Genomic DNA, 22853 nt, shown 5'->3' with positions numbered 1-22853 from the left:
ATGTTTGTTTCCCCTAAAACTCACCCCAGAGAGTGTGCGTTTAGATTTTGAAGGGCCCTGAAGAGACTATAAAGTATACGTTTGTATAACATCACACAAACAATATTTGACATGTAATTAAAACGAAAGAAGTTCATTTCTCAGTTCTATAGAGTGTCTGCCGTATGATTTAACCTGGAAAAAATGAGATTAAAATAAAACTTGGGCTGTTTTAGCTATGGTTGGATTAGAAAAAGCAACTCTAGGGGGTGCTAAAGCTCGTAAAGTTGTGTCAGACATCAGTTCCAGTGGCTCTCAGCCATTTTTCTTTCTTTGATTTGGCACTGATGACATGGCAGGGCTGAAGAGACTCAGCACTGATGGGAGACTTTGTGCCTGCTCACATTACAGCTGCATGAAGGTGCTTGAGTCTCAGCTGCAGAGACAATGCCGAGTCAAGACCCATTGTACACACACACACACACACACACACACACACACACACACACACACACAGGCACAAACACTCTCGAACAAATTGGAAGTTGTGTCGTAGCAAAACGTCAGCTTGATCTTAGCTAAGATTTATAGTGTTGCCTGACCTTGTCCTATCACACACTGCTGAGGTGCCACACACACTGTGTAAGCATCCATACATGCTGCCTCAAACATGCTTACATAACAGAACTGGTTTATTGATTGAGGACTGACTTGAAAAGTGATGAACAGATGAAAAATGCTCTAACATCCTCTCCTAGGGAACTCAGAGGGAGAAAGGGCTGCTATGCCAACATTGTCCCAGGAGTGTGGGGCTAATTGGTCGTGGATTAGAGCTGCCCGTCTCAGTAGCAGCCAGCAGCAGCATGACAATGCAAAAGTAAGTTTCATAAGAGAAATGTTGCAAAATTCCAAAAACTGCTTTACATTGCAACCCTAAGTAATGCTCATAGGGCATAAATGCTGAGCTTAATTTATGCCTACTTAGCTCACATAATCAGTAAGATGGGAAGAGGACATGAAGTGTTTTGCCCATAACAAATCCGCTTTGACACTTCAGTTGGGTAGAAAGTGTACTTGCTAAGCTTTGTTGTCACTTGCAGTCTTTTACTTGTCCTTTTTCTTATACGTTTAACTGATGTGTCTTTATTTCCCCGTTTCTTCCGCTTATCTCTGCCTCTGCTTTTTTCACTGAAAAACTAAAAAGTCCTAAAATTTAAATACGTGCTTTCAGGTTAGACCAAGGCTGCTGTGTCTCTCATTTACATAGATATAAATGTAGCTAGTGTGAAATAAGAGTTTTGTCAGCAGCACTGCAGCACACAACAAGTAATGGGTCTCCACTGAGTCATAAAGACCCGACAGAGTCGTAGTCCATGATACATATTAGCTGAAAAAGGAGAGCAAACTGCAGAGAGAAAGTGCTATAAAGGGAGTAAGGGAGGTGGTTGGATGGATGCATGGAATGTGGAAGAGCTAATGAGAAGGATGCAGCAGGAGAAGGAGAGAAAAAGAGGGCAGGACTTTACTGTATTGCTACAATCAGCAGCAGACACAGCAGTCCATTCTCCCTCTCTCTTTTCACTCTCTCCATATGCATCAGTACTGGGCTATGGGCCACGGTCTGCCTGGGTTTTCTATCTATATCCTGTAGCACAGCACCCATGAGGGGGGTTCATGACTTTGTCAGCAGGAAAACGGGTTGTGTTTACAGGGAAATGAATGAAGTCTCTCCTCAGGGAGCTGAATCACAGGAATTCCTACCTCCCGGGTCGACAGCCAACAACCTGCAGAATTATGCACATAAATACAGTCACATATCATCTCTGAAAATCCTCAGAAATACCCATCTCTCTATCGCTTGTCAAGACTTCAAAGAACATTTGCACACCTGGTGCTTTTGGATAAAAAGAAAGGAGTTAAAGATATGAATAATATACATTTTTTAAAGATGCCATTAAAGTTACAGGGAGGGGAGATTGTACTTGTGGTAGATGGGACTTGGGGATCATAACAGTTTTGATGTTATGATCATTTGTACTGATATATTGAGTTCAGCGTATTCACATTGTATTTTTTTGCATTGAACTTTATAGATGTAGTTTTCAGGAATAGTTCTCGAGGCTTCTTGAAGGACATTCAAACCTCAGCATCTTTGGATGTTCTGGATGTTGGATGTTCTCAAGATGATCCCACACTGCTTCAGTAACGTTGAGGTCCAGGCTCTGGGGAAGCCAATGACTGAGCGTGTTCCGTAAATGTCAAAGTTGGGTTTGTCACTCCATAAGACCTTAGATTTTCACTATTTTCAGTCCAGTTCTTGTATACTTTGACAGACCACAAACTCTTCTCCCTGTTTTTGTTCTTTAAGAACATCTTTTTGGCAGTTGCTCTTCCACTGAGGCCATTTCTGATGCGGCTTCAGTGACCAGTAGATGGATCAGCTGAAGGATCTCTCAGCTTCTGTGGCAGGTCTTTGCATGTCAGTATATGCCAAGTTTCCCAGCTTTTTATTATCTTGTTGGTGAAAAAAATACTATTTTTAAAAGCATTTTTCATCAGTTCCAGTGAAAAAATTGAACAAATACCTCTTTGTGACAGGCTGCAAATATCAAAAAGAGCCTAAAGATGCAGTTTCATTCTAATTTGTCCATCATGTGTAGACAAAGCTGACTCTTTATGCTTAAATTAATGATACTTGGCTTAATACACAAATAAAGAAACTTGGTCAGTTACAAGGACTAGGCTGAAAATATGTGAAAAAGCAGCCAAAGCAAAACTTTGGGAGACCTTCAGAAAGCCTGGAGAACTATTGCTCAAGACCTCTTTAAAAAGTTACAAGAAAGTCTGGCTCCTTGGAAGGAAAATATAAAGAAATGAAGAGTGACACAAGTTTTGCACGGCACTATTTAAATATAGACGATAAATACTGTATATTTATTATATGTATGCTGCATGCAATTCAGCTCTGGTACATTAAACCCTTTTTAATGTAACTATTTATAGTCAAACAATCATCGTCATTCAGCCAAAGAAGCAAAGTAGAGCTGCTATTATTGTGTGTCTGTGTGTGTGTCTGCTTTTTTGACCCTGTCCCAGCTTCAGGCAGGTTTGTCAGACAGTATCGCGGCTGTGTTTCTGTCTGGGACACAGTGCTCAGGGCTGACTTTCACATCCTTCTTTCTTTGGCTTCTCTCCTCTTACCCGTTTACTTTTCAGGCCTTCTTTTTTATGCTCTCTCTCACAAACTGTGTGATCCTGCTACGTCAAAGCGCGAATGGGAATAATTAAATTACGTTTCTATTCTAAGTGCTAAAACAAATCATGTCCAACTAGAAGTTTTTATTTCATTCACTTCAGTCCTCTAAGTAGTGAAGTATTGATGTTCTGTGTAACAAAACCTGCAGGGACAGCGGGAGTCTATTTCAAGTGCCTGCTTCTTTTTTTCTGTGTCCTTTGTCGCTCTCTGCACATTATTCACCTTTTTTGTTGCTTAGACCACTAATGGAAGCACCAGAGGGAGTAGCTCGAGCTTGGTACTGGCCCCAACAATCACTGTTGCGCCTGGACAAATCCTCTTCTCAGTGCAGGAATTGACTTCAGCTGTTGTAGCACCGAAGAAAGAAAATCGAAAACTAAAAAATTCTCCAAGTCATCCTTGCATGAAACTTTCCTTCCCCCTAAAGAGGAAACGTGAAGCATGTCAGCACGAAAACACTGACCCTCCTGCCAAAATCAGCCTAAGCAGACGCCCTCCAAAATGGGAGCCTCCTCCACAAGAGAAACCAAGGGAAGGAAGAGTTAGGGAGTCAAAGAGTGCCAGAGAACCACAGGGGAAAGCAAGTCCTTCACATGAAACAAGAGCAGCGTCTGGGGCGTGTACACATCTAGATGCCTCAAACCCAACTCAGCAAAACAGGCAGAATAAAATGGAAAAACTATCAAGGGAATTACCAGGGAAGGCTTCCATTCACCCCCCACTTTCCAAACCATGCAAACCCAAGCAAGCTTCATGTGAAACCAACCCCACCACAAGTGGGCCCAAAGGTTTCCAAAAACTAGTTAGGAACAGTGAGCCGCCGACCCAATCCAAAGCTGGCTGTCTGGCTGCAAGCTTGACATGTGACCCTAGAGTAAAGTACTCTGGAAAACTTAAACCAGATGAGAAGGTGCAGATGCTTGAGATCGCTGGGCAGGCTAAGGTGTTGGTGCTAACAATGGTGTACCAAGATGGAAGCACTCAGTTAGACGCAGAACAGGTAAGGACGCAAAATGTTTATGATCTACGCAGTCATTAGTATGAAATAACATAAATACGTTAAGATAAATTAGGATTTGTGAACTTGAGACACATTATTTCATTGCGGGTAACTTTTATTATCTTATAGATCAGGTCCTTAATGCTGATTGGCTAAAGTCTTCAAGCTCACTTCTGCATTCTCATGCACCAAACCTCAGATTGCTGAAGGTTGCATTAATTAAGAAAACCAAAACTGCATCAGTCAGCTAACGTTTACATCTTTAGCGGCTCAGAAAACTGGCTGAAGCTTGCCCTGTGCCTTTCATCACTGTGTAAACTGTATACTCTTGTTGTTTGCTTCATCATTAACTTGCAGCCCCTGTGCTCTTGTAATTCTGCTTTTTGTTCCCTGATATAGAAGCTCACTCCACCAGCGTGTGGCCTCCTCATACTAATGAAGAACGAACTGGACTGCAGCACGCCGGAGGGTGCGCTCGGCCCAAACGACACTCTGGTCTACTTAAAACTAGAACACACACCTGCATGGGCCCAACAACAAGTCCATCAGAGCCAGCAGCTCTTTACTAGGTCTGTGCTTCTATATATGTGTGTCTAATCGAGATCCACATTCGCAAGTGTTTGATACTAAAGCAGGAGTACTTAAAGGTGTGTGTGTCCCACAGAGATATGCTGCTACAGGTGCTATCGAGATGTCAACTGGTGGTGTGCTATAAATCCAAGGATTTGCTACGTACAGTTCTGCAGTTTTACAGACGAGACCTCAGCTGGAAACAAGGCATGACACAAAAATAAAAACAGTTTCCCTAAAGACCTTCACGCATGTACACCTGCTTCTAGCTGTTTATGCACAACACTGCTTTGCAAATTCATTGTCAACATCCACATTTATCAAAGACTTAAGTAATGCCCCTATCTGTTTCTTTATTCCACGTAGTCTAGTGTCAGTAAACCATCCAAGCCACAAACAGCTGGTAGAAAATTAGAGCTTTATTCAACAAACATAGTAAAAACACATTATGGAAGCAAGGCAGCGTGGCGCTGTTGGAAAATGTTTCCATTAAAGAGCAGGAGTCATGAAAAACATACACTGGACACTTAGATGCTTGCACACGACTCCTACAGCAAACATATTTGGTCATATACAATGTGAACACATCCCATATTTTATTGGTGTGACTTTATACAGTATTCATATGCCAGTCCCTGATCAGTGTGGAGGAAACCAAATGCTGCTCATTATCATGATGAGCTTTTCTCCCTATGCAGTGGCAGGCTGTCATATCCAGGACCCACAGGTGTCAGGGTGGCTGCTGGATCCCACAGACCCGTCCTCCTGCTATCAGGAGCTTCTCCATAAATACTGCAAAAGACCCCACACATTACCCGCCCTGGGTGCCCAGAAAGTAAGCTTAAGTCTAAATTGGCATTTGTTACACTTGACTGCTAAGTAATGTTTCTATAGGACAAATTCTTAGAGCTGGAAGTCTTGTAAGCAGCGTTTTTGGGACTACAGCATCTAATTATTGAAAAATTTAAGGTCCCCTGGAGTGCTGCAAACCTGCTTGGATCTGGACTGAAGAAAATCCACACGCCCTATATTTATGAAGAAAGTTTGAATAGTAGAAAATAAAAACAAGGACTTTAAAACAGATCTGTGTACAACTTTTATGAAACATGAAATGAGAAACATGAACAAGCTAAAATGAGCCTGAGAGAAACTCCTTTGGACATATTCAACAAAAGCAGTTTTCTGGTAAGCTCTCTGCTCAGTGAAGAAGATATGAAGGGGGATGAGTTATATTATGGGGCTGTTTTACTGGATGGGGTGCATTAACTCATTAAAGGTGTTATACAGTGATGCTATTGCAATCCTGGCTCCTTTTACAGTATAATAACCCACCACGTACATCTTAAACTGTAACATCAGTTTGTTCTGAGGCTGCTCGCTGTGTGTGCTGATCAATCTGAAGAGAAGAATCTGACTGTAGTACAGCACCTGTGTGTGTGTGTAACATAGAATAGGTCAATTCAGGACTCTGTGCGGACGTCCACGTGTCTGTCAGTTTTTTGTAACTCCATCTCGCAAGCAGACAAATCATGTTGAAAAGGGACATTAAGAATGAGTACGACGAGGGCACCTGCAAACAATTATAATCCTGTTCCTATCAAACTGAACAAAACTGCAGACTTCTGGCTATGGATTGTGGAAGGCTGATTAAGAGCCACAAAAGTGTGCGATTGCAGTGATTGCCTCAAGACGTTTGTGCCACGAAATGTCAGGTCTCGATATTTTTGCCCATTTCATTTTCACGTGAAAATTAAAAGGTCTGTTTTGTTAAATGTCGAATAGAAAAGAAGGTGATGCTAGTTATACTTTGACACCAAAGGATTTCAGCAGACAGTTGATGTTTTCATGTTTTTGGTGTTGTTTTTTTAACTGAAAAGATACTAATTTTAACTATAGAAGAAACCATGACTCACAAAGTACTTCTACACAACAAACCTGAATCATGTTCCTCCTCCCTTTTCTTTTTTCTCTCTTTGTTTGTGTCTCTCTCAGGTTTCTCAGATTATCTCAGGTCTCTGTTGGCTCTACAGGCTTAATATGAAGCTATGCTCTGAGCTACATGTAGGTAAATGCTCACATACAAACATGCACACACACACACACACACACCAACAGATTACCTAACTGATAATTTGTGTGTCCAGAGCCAAGGGCTGTGGCAGCTCTACTCAGATATGGAGCTGAACATGATCCCTGTTCTGGCAGGTGAGCACTGCTTTACTTTTTTCCCTCCAGACACTCAGAATTGTTTTAAAATACAACGAAATCTTCTCACAGATTCTTCACCCCACACCCTGTGAGATTTATTGTGAAAAATATCCCTGAATAAACAGAGTAAAAGCATGTAATACTGGATGACAATTAATTTTTTTATTGGGCTCTTCCAGTTTTCTATATCCACAATAAAAATCTGTCAGCTGTTGAAAGATTTGCTGTTAATGAATCAATAAATTCTTTTTCTTGTTTCAGCCATGGAGAGCCACCGCATCCATGTTGATAAGGAGGCACTAAAGAGAACTTCAGACTTGCTGGGGGTAAGATGGCAAAAAAACTCTGTGGTAAACTGAATGGTTTGACTGGTAGATCTTAAACTTTCACAGTCAGAGTTATTAATAAATAAGAAAAAGATTTCTAGAAGAAAAATAACTACTGCCAGGAGTTATTGGCCTTTGCAGTAAATGTTAATCCCCAACCAGAATACACTGATGAATCAAGATCAGTGCAAATATTTGTAAAAAGTGTGTGTTTGCATGCTGTGTTTTAAACCATTCAACCATTATTTCTGTGAGTTTGTGAAATAAGTTACAGACTAATGCAAAACTGGACATCCAACAAAACCCATTGGGCCAATGCATTAGTTAACATTCATGATATATACTGTAGATATTCTGGTTTCTTTCTTATGTTTAAAGGCTGTTGTGTGATCATACCAAATACGATACTGTATGAAAGGCTTGAAAGTCACCCCTTATATCTTTATGTTTTGCTTCCAAGGAGCCAGCCTGTCCGCTCATTTTTAAAGTGCTGTTGAGCAATAATACTGCAGGCTTTCTGAAGGTCTTTCAATTTTTTTAAAGTAGCTTTTTCACTCATTTTCAGTCAGTTTTGTTTTCTTTAACCTGTTAAATCGTTCAAGCACAAAAGGACACCTAACTCAAGGGATGAACTAGTGTTGTGCCCATACAGAAAAGATAATTTAGCAAAGACCCAGTTTTAAATGTTTTCTTTAGGCATTTTGCTGATCTTCAAAGAGCTATTAGCTGAAAATTTGGAATATCTCAGCATGGTGTGCAGCGCCTCAAAAGACGTGTCAGGCCTAAAATGCTATCTACTTCAGACGAACAGTATGTGAAAGTTATGTTGTTAAGAAATAGGAAAAATCCAACAAAAACCTGACATAGGAACCTCGGGTCCTTCAGTTGATCCATCTACTGGAAGGGAACTCATAAGAAAAGACTGAGGTATGTCAAATTACACAAGAGCTGAAAATCAATGGTAATCTAAATAGTCATTTTTTGGTTCATTTTATCCTCCATATTTATGAAAGAAGTCAGGAGTGAGGTACAAAAGTGAGCGTCTACAGACATCAGTGTGAACATTAAATAAATCTCTGCAACTTTTTCCTATTTTCCTAACAAAATATAAATAAATAAGTTCAAGACTTTCACACAGTATTTTAATACAGGCCAAGCTTAGTGTCTGGTTGACTGGGTCAGCTTGGATTTGTCCTGAGTCACTCTGAGTTGATTGTATTTTAGTCTGGCTGCTAAAGCATAGAGCTGTTGATAGATGCTGTATCAGCAGCGATGACAGTAGCAGGATATGAGAAACAGGACAGACCTCAGGGAAAAAAAAGAAAAAACAAACAAAAAACACAAGACAAACAGAAAAATGGTATCTCGTTTCCTTCTTCTGAGCAGATTTCATGAAGTGTGGGGTGGATGTCCTCTGGGGGCCTGTCCTGTTTACACAAAGAGTAAAAAACAGTTCTGGAGATGAAATTTGAGAACTGTCACGGATGCACAAAGATGTAGATGCAGATGGCATGGACAAACACACGCACAAAGAATACACAACATAGTCAGTTTAGTTTCAACTCACAAGTCTTGCAAACAGCAGCAGGGTTGTTGTTGTGGAGGCAGTCTTGATAGCTCTCTGTGTTACTATAAATAGGACGGATAGTCTGTCTCTTTCCTTTAAGAGGCTGTGCTGCAGGAAGAACGCCTCTGCAGAGACACGCACACACACGCGCTGAGGCACTCAAGTTTTTGAGGCTGTGGCAGAGTTGTGTGTAAATACATTTGTGTGCCTTTTTGTGAAATGTCTGCATGCGCTGTCATGTGTGTCCAGACTCTGTTGTGCTGGATGTTGTTTTTATCTGAGCTGTCAAGTTCACCTGTTGAAAGACCAACCAGAAAATCCCTCCTGTCTATCAGGCTTCATCTTTCAAAACATACTCACCTGCTCTTTTGTCTCAAATTGTGTTTGAGAACAGCTCAAGAGATCGCAGTGAAAAAACTGTATACACTGTCCACGGTCCTGAAGTTGTAACCATTTAAATTTAAGTGTAATAAAACTTCAATCCAAGGCCGGAGTATTATCAGGATGCTCTCCTTACAAATACTGACAGTACCAAGATCCAGTTTTTGCCGTTGCAGCGTGTTTGTAAATCTGACCTTAAGACAGCTATGCATGAACAAATGTCTGCAAACCTCAATGAACTGAAGCAACACTGTAAAGAAGAGTGGGACAAAATTCCTCCACGATGATGTGACAAAACTGATGAAGCAATACAGAAAGTGATTACTGTAAGTTATTGCTGTTAAAGGTGGTTCTACAAACTACTGAATCATGGCATTCATTTAGTTTTTCACAGGACTGTGTGAAGGTCAGCAGTTCTTTTGTGCCTGACATTGTCCTTTATTTTCAGAAGGGCCTCGTCTGACGGCACATTCCTCTCAGCAAAGGGACTGATTTGTCTCCAGATTGATATAAAACGAAAGTATGCCATTTCACAGTTAGGTTTAATATCCATTTTCCCAATATTTTCTTTTTAACAATTCTTTTTATATAAAACAACATTTTTTTTTTCTTTTTTAACACAATTGTAGCATTTCTTTAAAAAAAAATCTCCCAAAAAACCAAAATCAAAATTAATCTGTGCGCTGATTATTGTTCTTCTCCACTCTACATATGTTTAAAAAGTCCCTTAAGCTTTCTTCCACCTTGATTTAGATGCCATCTATTTCTTCATTTCCATCAAAAAAGTCCACGTCTTGATCCACATGGTGTGAAGTGCAATAAAATATTGCCCTACAGAGCCCTGTGCCTTCTGTATGTGTGCCTTTGTGTGTCAAGCAAAGTACTAAGGGGCTCCCATCCAATATTGATGAGGCAGTCTGGTGCCTGCTCTGGGCAAGAGAAAAGTGCATATTTTGGACTTTAGGTACATGTCTGACAGCTCACCCCAATTTTTCTCCTTTCATTTTCTTTCTGTCCCTTCGTGTTAGTCTCTCGCCACACTGCTGTCCTTGATTTTGTGCCACAGTTGTTCCACTTCCCCCTACCTTTTTGTCAAGTCATGTCTCTGAACTCTCCTTCTTGTTCCAAATGCAATTTTGTGTTAAACATGTTCTCACCAGTTCATGAATAACCAGTGTTACTTCTCACATTTTCCCCCATGTACCCACACCAGTGTTTACTTCCCAGTTCAACTTTCTTTCAACTCTTCCAATTACCCATTTTTTTTGTCCCATATTCCCAAATCCGTCACTCTGCTGCTCTTTCAGACTGTTGTCTCTCATTTCATCAACACATTTACCCCGATACACTCCGCCTCGTTTCCTCTCGTCTCCGTTTCTCTAACCTCATTCCCTGGTTTGTCTGTCAAGTGCTTTGTTCAGACTTGCAGTGAGCTGTGATGAGGGTGTCGTCCCCTTCATTAAAAAAACAGCTCAAAATCTTCACATTTAGCTTAAATATTGTATAAGAATGAATTTCACGCCTTTATGTCCTCATTTAAAACTTTCACGTTTATTTTTTATCACAATCGCGTTCTTCTCGGGATTCATCCTCTTTGCATCTTCAAGTTATTTAATAGTGCTTCTATCTTTCAGTCCTCTCTTCTGTCTCTCCATTTTTTCTATGCCAAGTCACTTGTTTGCCCCATTTCTGTAGCGTAGTTTCTGTTTTTCCCCCTCCTCTCTTTTTTGTGCCATTTGTTTTCCATCATTTCCTCTTTCTATGTTTCTTATGTTGCCCTGGCTTTCCTGCGGCAAGGGTTTTTTCTAAAACAGGGGTGGGGAAATCCAGGCCTCAAGGGCCAGGGTCCTGCAGGTTTTAGGCATCACATGTGTTTCCCATGGAACGGAAAGGTGTAGGAAGAAGGTCACCTAGTAAGATACAGAGTGTAATAAATGACTTCCTGTTTCACATATACAGTCATGTCAAAAAGAAACTAAGTAACCCTCTAAGATTTAGTCATTTGTAAAACCATCTTTAGCAGCAATAACTTGAAGTAACCACTCATTATGTCAGCACGGGGCCATCACAGCACTTTGATTCTTTTCTTTTTCAGCCATTCTGTTGTAGTTTTGCTGCTGTGCTTGAGATCATTCTCCTGTTATCTGTCACACATATAGCCTCACGTTTGACTCTAGAATATTTGGTATACAGAGGAGTTCATGGTGAACTCAGTGACTGCCCCTCCACCACCGTGCATGACAGTTGGTTTTCACCAAGCGTGGTGTTCAAACATCTCCGCTTTGTTTTTGTCTATCCAAAGTATGTTGTTCTAGAGGTCTGTGAACTTTGCTGACCTGATCCGTGCTGCCACGTTCTGCTGTGATTTTGTCTGTCTTTCCAACTCTGTCAGACTAAACTGAAGCAACTGGAGCAGGAAGCACACCGAGCAGCTGGACAAATATTTCTGTTGACCAGCAACACTCAGCTACGAACAGTACGTACCTTCATGTGTACATCTGGATACTGTGCGCAGTATATGGCTTTTCTGTGTCTGTGTGTGTGTATACCGTGCATATGCAAACGTTTGTATTCTTCTACGCTTTGCGTCTGCTTCATGTTTTGTGGATGTTGTGGATTTACAATGTTTGTAGATTCTGTTTGAGAAGCTGCGTCTTCATGAGCGCTGCGAAAACAAGAAGCTTCCCAAGACCATCGGCAAACAGCAGCAGTCAACATCCGAAGCTGCAGTATGACACACACGTGTATAGACACAGACAGATATTTCAGTTTGACCCTCAGTTCTCTGTGAATCCAAAAATGTCTTTAGATTAGAGACAAAGATTTATTTTTTTCATGTTTAGATGTTTCCCCTCAAACTTCAGTGCACAGTCACTGTTCTTAGTCACGTCTCTATCTCTGTACAAATATACATGAGCTGCTGCTTGGACAGATTTTATGTCCACCTTTGTACTAGCAGTCAATCACAGCTGACGACCGAATCGCGGAATAGTTTCATCGGCTAAAGCGTCGTAAGCAGCGAGCCTCCTGATTATTAGCCCGACTTTTGTTGCATGTCAGTCTTTGGTTCATTTTACCCACATTTTCTGCCTATTTGAGCTTTTGCTATCTTTTAAATAGTTTTATATGTAACAGCCCTCTTATAAAATTCATCTGTTCCCAGCTTTTAGGGCTTTAATACGTGTACCTCCTTCTTGTATGACTTTAGAATTAAAAAGAAGGTGATATATACATTATGTCATTAAAAGCTCCTTAGTTATATATAGTAGCCCTAATCTGGACTCCTGGTGGTAGTGTGCTAACTTAATGGTGAAAATGATGTAACCCTCCCAGGAGAGAAAGTCTAATGGATTGAATGTAGACTGTTAAGGAGCAGAAGATTGACAAGCACTCAGGTCTGACCAACTTGGTATGTGGCAAAACCACTTAACTCTAAAATTTGTATATCAAATCATGAAAACAAGAAATTGCGCTCTTAAATCAAAGGACCTAACTCTTGAATACCCACCAAGAAAACTGTACTATAATACAGTGCGTGCCCAAACATATTCATAGCAGTGAATAGAGAAAAACATCTGAAATTACCACCAATAAAGATCAATGTGGACAATTTTATAGTAATTATTATTATTTGTTAATCACAATTATTTGTTAATTTTAGTGAAAAAACATTTATATTGCACTTTGATGTAAATATAACACTGCATTCCTGCTATTCTATTCATGTTTGCATCAAAATAAAATTGTTCCTTCTTGTTCACATGCAATCATCTTTTTGAAGAAAAATCGAAATTTAAGCAATGTCATGATTTTACACTTTTCATACCCAGAGAACAGACAGCTGTCTTGTAAAGATTTATTTACAAGTGTGATAAAAGCAGCGATAGACTGTGGAAGAATGGACTACTGATTTAGAGAGTTGCAGCAACTGAAAAGGTTTGAAAAGGCTGAGGCATTACTGGAGAGTGCAGAGAGGCTGAGCTCGGGAGCAGGTCGGAGGCCCGGGGTGAGCAGCTGGGTATCAGTGGAGAGTGGGCAGACAGGCTAGTCACAGATAAGACTGAGAAATCCACTGGCAGTATTTGGGTGTGTGGGTGACAGAAGCTTCGGTCAAGGGAACACTGGCTGACTTTCCAAAAACAGGCAACATGCTTCAGGCAGGGAAACTGGGAGAAAAACAAAGACACAGGGTTAGAGGCAGGAACAGAGAAACAAACACTAGACTGAGTGAGCCAAGATACCACAATTGTGGACATAATGAACTGGCACATAACAACAGCCAGACCCTGTCCTTAAAAAACACAGCCACAATAAAGGGATTTACAAGAGGTGTGGAAGCAAGCTCGTGTAGGGCAGCACAGACCAGCTGAAGTCTGCATCTGAAATAACAAAGCACAGAGGAACCTGCCCCAACCCTAACAAAACTTAGCACAAAATAATATGACTACTTATACACTGTACTGCATTCCTGTTAATTAAAACCGCTTTACAGAAAATTTTGTTCATGTGCATGTCCTAGAAGCAAAATATAAAGACTTTCAATCGATTTTCTTTTGTACCTGACACGAAAGGCACAAAAATGCAGCTTTTCAGTCTTTGTCTCCTTTCTTTTTGTTGCAGTTGTTGCAGCTTCAGGACCTGCACCCTCTGCCAAAAATAATCCTGGACTACAGGCAGGTCTGGCATGTTCATTATTATTATGAATCATCATTATTATGAAAAATGAATGAATGGGAAATTCACTTCTTGAGCAGGAGCCCCTAAAAAACTAGGCGGTCACTGTTGAGCTCTGTAGAAATCAGTTTAATTTTTGTCAGTCAGAAAGGATTATCCAGGTTATGTTCATTGGCCAAAATCACAAATCATTATATGATCATTATATAATGATTATACAGTTCCACTACCAGATGAGACAAGTGGGACTTCTCTAACCAATGGGTGTGTTGTTTTGACCTTATGTCTTTTATACTATGATGTTTTCTTCCCAAGTTATTAAATCTGTTCTTTTTAAGATGATCATTGTTTAGCTTTACCTTTTGGGGGTTACATAAGGTATAGAGATAAAGTGTTTTATTGTAACAAATAATTGCATTGTTGTTCACAGGTTCGCAAAATCAAATCTACTTTTATTGATGGGATTTTGTCGTGCATGATGAGCAAGGTGAGTCAACTCTGTTTATACACTATTTTGCTAAAAGTATTCAGTCACATCCAAATCATTGAATTCAGGTGTTCCAATCACGTCCGTGGCCACAGGTGTATACAGTCAAGCACCCAGGCGTGCAGACTGCTTCTGCAAACATTTGTGAAACAATGTTTGTTCCTAGGAGCTCAGTGAATTCCTAAGTGATATGATGCCACCTGTGCAACTCCAGGCCTGAAATTTCCTAGCTACTAAATATTCTACAGTCAGCTGTTAGTGGTATTATAACAAAGTGGAAGTCATTGGGAATGACAGCAACTCCGTCACAAAGCATTAGGCCACATAAAATCACAGGGCCAGGGATCAGCCCTGTGCTGAGGCACATTTTGCTCAGACGTGACCAACGTTCTGCAGAGTCTTACAGACCTCTAAGCTTCATATGGCCTTCAGATTAGCTCAAAAACAGTGCACAGAGAGCTTCATGGAACGGATTTCCATGGCCGAGCAGCTGCATCCAGGCCTTATTTCACCAATGTCTTCCTGCAAGAACAGTCAAAAATTCCCGTAAGCACTCCTAAACCTTGTGGAAAGCCTTCCCAGAAGAGTTGAAGCTGCTATATCTGCAACAGGCAAAACCTTATGGGTTAGGAATGGGAAGTGACTCAATTTTATATGTGTATGAAGGCAGACGAGCAAATATTTTTGGCAGTACATCCCAAAAAAGTTGCTTGTTTTCAACGGGTCAAAGCGTTTTTAGTGGGAGAAGCATTTCATGACTCATCCAAGTTACTTTTTGGAATTTCCTTAGATGGATGATTGAACATGCATCTTTTTGCAATACAAACTTTCTACAAAATGTATAAAAGGTAAATGTACTCAGTCCACTGGCACTCTTTTTTCTTGATGTGGATTTTTTTAGACTTTTTTGTGAGACTGAAACAACAAAAACTCGAGAGTGAAACCAAAGGTTTAGAAGTTGCTGCAGGCTAGAAGGACTCCTGCAGCTCCCACAGCTTTTGTTTTCATTTGCTTACAGTTTGCTGCTGCGTCAGTGCACTAGAACAGTAATTTATGCTGCTGGACAAACCCGTGTTTTTCCTCTTCACCTTTTAAATTCAGCTGCCGGTGTGAATGTCACCATCTCTCTGAGGCTGTGACAAGATGTGGTTTCACAGCTCCTGAAACAGAGTCATCACAAGTGTGGATGAGCTCTGCTGTGCTGACTTATTAGTGAAATAGTGAAACATGTTGTCTGAGTTGGACTCTCGAAGCTGTTGGTCTGTTTTATTGCCACTGCTGTATTCATTTGGCAGAAGAGAGATGTATCTCTGTGCCTGACTGTCCCTCCACATGGGCCTCTTTCAAGCCTCGTGCATGGGAGCAGCAGCTTGTGTTTGTCAATCTGTGCTTACTCAACCGTGCAAATGAGTCTGCCTGGTGTTCTCCAAAGCTTTTTGGCTTCGGATCATCGTGATTCATTTGGCGGCATTTTGGAAAAAAGCTGGCAACAACAAATGTATACAAATTTCTACTCAGTCATAACTTGAGTATTTGTGGTTTTATAAAATAGATTTTTGTAAAGTGTAAAATGTCACAACTACGTGGACCCTGTGGCTGACACCACAACATCGAATGACGTTTTATTCGCACTTACAATAAAAAAGAAAGATTTAGGAAAACCAGAAAACACCACATCCGAAAAGAAGGCAAGAGTCAGAATGGAGCCACAGTTGAAAGAGTCAGATGCCAGAGTTGGATTAGACGTAGATATAAGGAGTAAAGAAATGAGGGAAGTAAAAAAGCCACATGAGGAACTAACCTTGAGAGTGAATGTGAATAAATTCTGACAGACAAACAATGAGGCACAAGCAGTGGAGATCACTAAAAGTGAATGGGGGAAAACTAAGAATACTACAGAAGCCATACAGACAGACAGACCATGAAATAGTAGCAAAGGTCTGCTGCGTGGGACCTTAGCTACTATATGCTGTAATTATCTTGTCGTCTAATTTATTAGGTTAATAGGTTTGACAGTGTGCAGATGTTTGGGTTACATAACTACACTGCAGTCTTGAGCACTATAGTGTTGTTTTTGTTGGTGCTGTTGATGTTTTGTCCTGCTTATTGCAGCAACATAACTGGCACCCTACTCTGCAAGCAGCTTGTTCAGATTGGGCATGACACTGTTGAAGGCGTGTGGGTCCAAACACGGGATCAGAGTGATCAGGGCAATCAAGACCGCAGCTGTTGTTTTCAGGCTGTTTTTGGCTATATGGAAACATTAGTGATAACATAGCTGACTGAAATGTTCATGTGATAATGTGTTAAATTTACAGGCTCTCCCTGTTTTTAATTCATATTTGACTCCCTTTGTCTCTTCATGTCAGAGCTACATTTCCTCTACGTGGCACCAGACCAGTGTTGTGACTGGGAGAATCTCTGCAAAACACCCAGTAAGTCAAACTTGCCTTGCATTCCTACCCATCTCTCCCAGCCTTCATTGCACTGGAATTAGTTGATACATCTTGGACTGTTAAAACACTGCAACAGGATTAAGCATCCTTGGAGGAGCTATCCATGGTTCTGAATTGGGAAAATTCAGCGCACTGAATTGGGAAAGTTTCTTTCTAAGAGTTCAAGGCAGATGCATAGAATACCTAAAAGACCACATCAATGTGCATTAATAGAAACAGAAACGCTGGATTATATCTATGAGAAATTAAAATTTGGCATTTTAATGACTTACAGCGCAAAATATTTTTACATTTTTATGGAGTGAGGAAAGCCTTTTTCAGAGCTTTTTGCTTAAAGTATTTAAACAGAAATAATATTTGAAAAATCTCACGAAAGATTTGTACACACACACAAATCTTCTGCTCGTGGATTTCTAAGATCCTAACAATCTTCTCCTTTTTGTGTTCTTTATAACTAAGCTTTCATTGGCTATTTCTTTCTGGCTTTCTCCCTTGTCAGAGAAACTCCTTAAGGAAGCTGACTGCATAGTAATTACATGCTCAGTCGTGAATGCTGAGTTCTCATAGAAACAGATGTTTTGGGATTGTTGTGTAACAGCAAGCTGGAGGTTTCTATGAGCAGAGTTTTTTATGAGGTGTAGCTGAGAGACAGCAGCTCAATGTTTAAAACATGAGTGTGAATAAAGGGGCGGGTGTTGGACGCCTGGCTGATAGGGAGCATGTTGAGTTAGAATGGCTTTACAGAGTCAGAGAAATAGTCCTGCTGAAATATTCATACATCCTGGAGCAAAGAGCAGGTGAGGCACAAAGAGGAAGACTTCATTCTAAGAAGACATTCGTTTTTTTGACGGAGTTGATAATTATCATTTTCTTACTGTTATCCTCTATGGTATGAAAATTAGTTAGAAGCTATATATACCTCCCCTTTTTATCAGGCAGTCGTTGGCTTCAGTTGTCTTTGCAATATAATATTCTTGGTAGAGATATTAGAAATGTGGTCTGTGTAACTAGTAAATCAAATATGAGGCCTAGGGGCCAGGACCAATGCGTGAAATGGGCAAATTCTGTCCACTGAATGACTTTGCAAAGTGTGAAAACTGCAGCGAGTTCGTTAATTATTCAGATTTTTCATAAAATGCACTGGCATTCATTCTGTGGTGATGTCAGAGCTAATGAAAGTTAAAAGTGCTGGATCTGGATTTGTTGTTTGAATCAAAAAAATGTTAAATACTTTATGCCGAGTGTGTGAAGTGTAATGACAGTAGACTCAATCAAGTAGAAAACAGATATAAATTGTTGATTTTCCGAATGTAAGCAGTAACATCTCAATAAAGAAACTGGTGTTGTTGATGTTTTTAAACTGACTTAAATTATTATGCAGTGGTTTTCCTGGCCTAATTCACTTGTCCTGTCAGTCCACAGAGCATTTTGCCCAGCCTCTTTCTTATTGCTGAATCATGAACTCTGACCTTTACTGAGACACGTGAAGCCTCTGGTTTTTTAATGTTGTTCTGGGTTCTTTTGTGGCCTCCCGGATGAGTCATCGATGTGCTCTTAGAGTTATTTCTGGAGGCCGGACACCCCTGGGAAACTTCACCACTGTTCCAAGTTTTCTCCATGTGTGTTCACTGGAGTCTCAAAGCCTTTGAAATGGTTTTGTAACCCTTTCCATACTGATAGATGTCAGTGACTTTGTTTCTCAAGTGTTTCTCTAGATCATGGTGTGATGTGTTGCTTTTTGAGCTCTTTTAGCCTGCTTCACTTTGTCAGACAGCTTCTCTTTAAGTGATTTCTCGATTCAGCAGGTCTGCCAGTATTCAGGCCTGAGTGTGTTTAGTGAAAGTGAAACTGTGGTTAATCACAGTTAATTCACGATTTAACAAGAGGCACAAATTAGTTTTTCACACAGTACCAGGTGGGTTTGGATAACTTTTCTCTCTTAATCAATGCAATCACCATTTAAAAACAGCATTTTTTTATTTTTCAAGTTGTCTTTGTGTAATATTAACATTTTTTGATGATCTAAAACATGTAAGTGTGATAAATATGCAAAACACCAGGAATTCAGGAAGAGAGCAAACGCCTTTTCACACCACTGTTTTGTTCAGTTTCAAAGCCTGTGGTAACCTCGCTAAAAAAAACTAAAGCCTAGCGTTTTAGGCAATTATCCAATTACAATGTAATTGGTACAAAAGTAAAGGGATACCCAGTCCTTTGTAAGATTGCACACAGATGGTGCTGAGGTCATAGATTAATGAAGAAAAAACTCAGAAAATTATAGTTGTCGCCCAGTACTCTTTGATACAGTTTTTTTTATTGAATTGATTCTTTATATTTGTAAGTACAGGTACATTAAGGTGGCATTTTGAAATAACACACACACTATCAGTATTAACAGTGAAGGTAAACACCCTCTGTTTAATAGTTTGAGCCAAATGCACTCAGTGCTTTTTCTGTAATTGTAAAGCTTTATTTCTGTAAGCCTGAGAAGTAGGGCTGGGCCATATCATACTGTTCACGGTAATACCGGTATAATGTTGGGCAACGATAAGAAAATGAAATATCGCGATAGAATATGGGTAAAATGCGCATGCGCAGTGCTTTTGTTTTCATACGCACGTGGCGGAAAAAGCATAGCGGCGACGAAGAATGAGAAGGGCGAACGAGGATCATTGAATGAAACGGATGAACCAGAGCTGGTTTGGCTTTCGTCCGTCAGATACACAACAAAGCACTATTTTTGGTAGAGCATGCTAGTGGGCTGTTGTTATTACCGTGTCTTTTGGAAAATACGGCACACTTTAAATCAACCCTTTGATTTCTCTGAAAATCGACAGTTCCCCCTTACCTTATAATCCCGTGTGCTTTATGTATGAATTCTGGTTGTGTTTAATGACCTCGAAACGATTGTATGTACACGGCGCTCGAAAATCTGTCAAATGTTTTAGTACGATTTTGCTAAGCTACGAACCCGCACCACTTGATGGCTTGTCGGAGTGTTACGGCCATCGTAGGCAGGAGCCTTGCAGAGTGATACGTACTGTGCTTCAACATAATATTACCGTATTGTGTGTATAACCGCTTTTTAAGTTTTGTGGATATTATACATGGTTATGCTGAGGACATGTTGGCCAATTCCCACTGGAAATGCCTTTTGGTTAAACTGTCAGTAAGGAATTTGCATTTACACTGTTACATTTTTATGTAGCTTTAATGCACATAAAAAACAGCTGCTTGTTTAAGTGAAAATACATTGATGGGGTTCTTTTGCACTAATAAAGTTGTGGAGTTGTAAAGTACTTTGTCTAGTGTCAATTATATCGTCAGTTATATCGCAAATTTTCAAATGTATATCGTGATAAATATTTTTGGTCATATCGCCCTGCTCTACTGAGAAGCTGTGCTGATGGCTTTCTTTGATTAATTTAGCAGCATTTCTATGTACTGTTGAAAAGCATTTGAAAAGTCACATCATCAGTTTCAGTGGTTCATTATAAAAGCCAATTTGAAGGCTGCATATGATCGAATTGTGGGGGCGAAAATAAACTTGACGCTATGACAATGAAATAATAAATATAAATAAAAATACCTGTAATAAATAATATTATAAAACAGACAACTGCAAAAAAGTACTTCGACTTCTGTCTCGGTATGGGGAGGTCGATAGCTCATTTCAACAATACTCAGCTGTCAGGCTCCGCTGGTTCTTCTCCTGTTAGATCCTCTCCAAGCCTCAAAGACACTGAACTTTTCTAATCTCACCGGGCAAATTGTGAGCGATGTGAGCTACACTTTGAATTAATTGTGCTGCTACTAAATGATATATGTGACTGTGGGCGGCTGTGGTTTATCACTGCTCTGTTCCTGCTGTTACTCAGATGTGGGATTTGGTTGAGCATCTTATTAAGCGTGTGAATGCTTGTGGTTTGTGCTGTGCGCCAGTGTGGTCTTTAGTGATTTTATTGTACTGTGATAGTAATTTGTTCCCAACAATAAATAATACAAAGCAATATGGATGTGCCCATGTTATGTGGAAGTTTAATGACCAAATGATTAAAGTACATGCCATGTATATTTACTCTTGTTTTCCTATTTCTATTGCTACAGAAATAGAGGTCATAGTGGCCTTTGCTTCATGTTGTCCTAGGTTTTTTTTTGCCATGTTTGCTTCCAAACTCTTATTGCCACAGCCAGTACATGCTAAAAATGCCCAAGGAATTGTTATGCCATGCTTTTCCCTCAGAATACTAGAAGGTTACATCTGAAGCGTGAATTGTTTTAGTATATGTTTTAATGTTTATTAATGTTACAAAAAAGATAGTGTGCTCGCCTGTTTTTTTTCTATAACCATCATCCTGAATCCAACACTGTGGCTCTAAAAGCCTGACAGACACTAGCGATACTCATCTAACAGCCATGGATGGTGGACGGTGGGCACTTCCTCCTAGAGTGCAAAATTATCCACAACATCATAAAATAATTCACTTTGACCACTAAAGGGTGTAAAAGATGGATACAGCTAACATGGAAGTGCTGGTATTCCTCTCTGATCAGTACCAGGGGGCAATACCTGTGGTTACAAACCAATGTTCTCTCTTGTAGAAGAGTATGAGAACATGGCCCTCTGCCCCGACCTCTGTAAACGCTTTTGTGATGACTTCATGGGTCATTCTAAATGTCAGAAATTTCACAGTTTGCAGTTTTGATATACCAGTGGTACTTTTTTTTAAGCGAAAACACAGTTTCCACTGGAGCACACATTAGTAAAGCTGTTCCTAAGCTACAGTGATAAAAAGACTCAGCTCAAGGCTTCAGAAACTCATGGTGAAGTAACAATGGCTACCGCCATCTTTTATACTGTTTATGGTTTGACCCAATCACAGACGCTTATAGCAAGATATACGCCAATCTTTGAGTAATACAATAACAGCGCAGTTCAAATAGGAAATATCAGTATATTATGGTAATTTTGCACGTATTTTTTCAGCGACTCCCTTTAGGTGTCGTCACAGCATATCATCTGCCTCCATCTTACTCCATCCCTAGCATCCCCCTCTACATGTCCTCCTACATCCATGAATCCACTCTGTGGTTTTCTTGTTGTCTGGAAGCTCCATCTTCAACATCCTTTGCCCAATATATCAACTATCCCTCCTCTGCACATGTCCAAACCATCTCCGCCCTGCTTCTCTTTGTCTCCAAACTGTTCAGCCTGAGCCGTCCCTCTTTCTTTCGATGGTAGACCCCAGGTATTTAAGCTCATCCATCTTCAGTACCTTTACTCCTTGCGTCTTCACCTTTCCAATCGTCTCCTTCTCATTCATACATGTATTCTGTCTCATTTCTTGCTGATTTCCTCTTCTCTCCAGAGTATACCTCCACCTCTCCAGAATTGCTCTCACCTGCTCCCAGTGCCTGTGTACACGTCACGCTGATGGTTGAGATCAACTATCTTATACTAGTTCCTCTAGCAATGCAGATCTAAATAGTCTGGGTAACCCTATTTGATGTTACACATACAAATAGGTGCAGATATGAGTTGATATAAAATATCTTTTTCATCCTACTTAAAATGTCAGGTAGTCTGTAGCAGAGCATGGTGATAAATTGTGCTGCTAGGTTTGAAATAAGAATCTTTCTCCATCAGAGAGCAAGAAGGAAGAAACTTCAACCCTCCAGAGTCAAACTTATTCTGGCATAATTTAAGTCAGCTCATTATTATTCTCATCATACTGGAGAGCAGAATGTGCTGGGCGTTAATTGAAGACTCGCTCAGTGATCATTAACACGTCACATCCCACTGCTTTTAGTGGAAAAAGGTTCAGCTTGTAGTTGGTGTTTAAGGTAAAAAAAGACGTTGCTCTGCCACTCTCCGCTCTGCACACACATACACGCACATATTCAAATGAGGAGCGTTGCAGAGGGGGTTTCGCTTTCATCTGTTGTGGG

The 22853-nt window shown here is 40.2% G+C and overlaps 1 protein-coding gene across 2 annotated transcripts in view; it reads left to right on the top strand.

Annotated features, from left to right (window-relative positions):
* The window catches only part of poln (polymerase (DNA directed) nu), an 80849-nt gene that overhangs the window by 11989 nt on the left and 46007 nt on the right, over positions 1–22853 (top strand). For both annotated transcript variants that reach the window (XM_086279773.1, XM_086279782.1), the window contains 13 exons: positions 738–856; positions 3474–4235; positions 4635–4804; positions 4900–5012; positions 5504–5640; positions 6798–6866; positions 6950–7010; positions 7275–7339; positions 11680–11763; positions 11921–12016; positions 13908–13964; positions 14392–14448; positions 16818–16883. In XM_086279773.1, the coding sequence (XP_086135899.1) occupies positions 738–856; positions 3474–4235; positions 4635–4804; positions 4900–5012; positions 5504–5640; positions 6798–6866; positions 6950–7010; positions 7275–7339; positions 11680–11763; positions 11921–12016; positions 13908–13964; positions 14392–14448; positions 16818–16883 (1856 nt within the window). The remainder of the gene's footprint in view (positions 1–737; positions 857–3473; positions 4236–4634; positions 4805–4899; positions 5013–5503; positions 5641–6797; positions 6867–6949; positions 7011–7274; positions 7340–11679; positions 11764–11920; positions 12017–13907; positions 13965–14391; positions 14449–16817; positions 16884–22853) is intronic.

Source organism: Aulonocara sp. 'chitande type north' Nkhata Bay, linkage group LG3, assembly GCF_057382095.1.
Source record: "Aulonocara sp. 'chitande type north' Nkhata Bay isolate Kocher_YH1m ecotype deep benthic linkage group LG3, A_spYH_male_GT1.1, whole genome shotgun sequence".
Taxonomy (NCBI): domain Eukaryota; kingdom Metazoa; phylum Chordata; class Actinopteri; order Cichliformes; family Cichlidae; genus Aulonocara; species Aulonocara sp. 'chitande type north' Nkhata Bay.
This window is presented reverse-complemented; position numbering and strand designations above follow the sequence as displayed.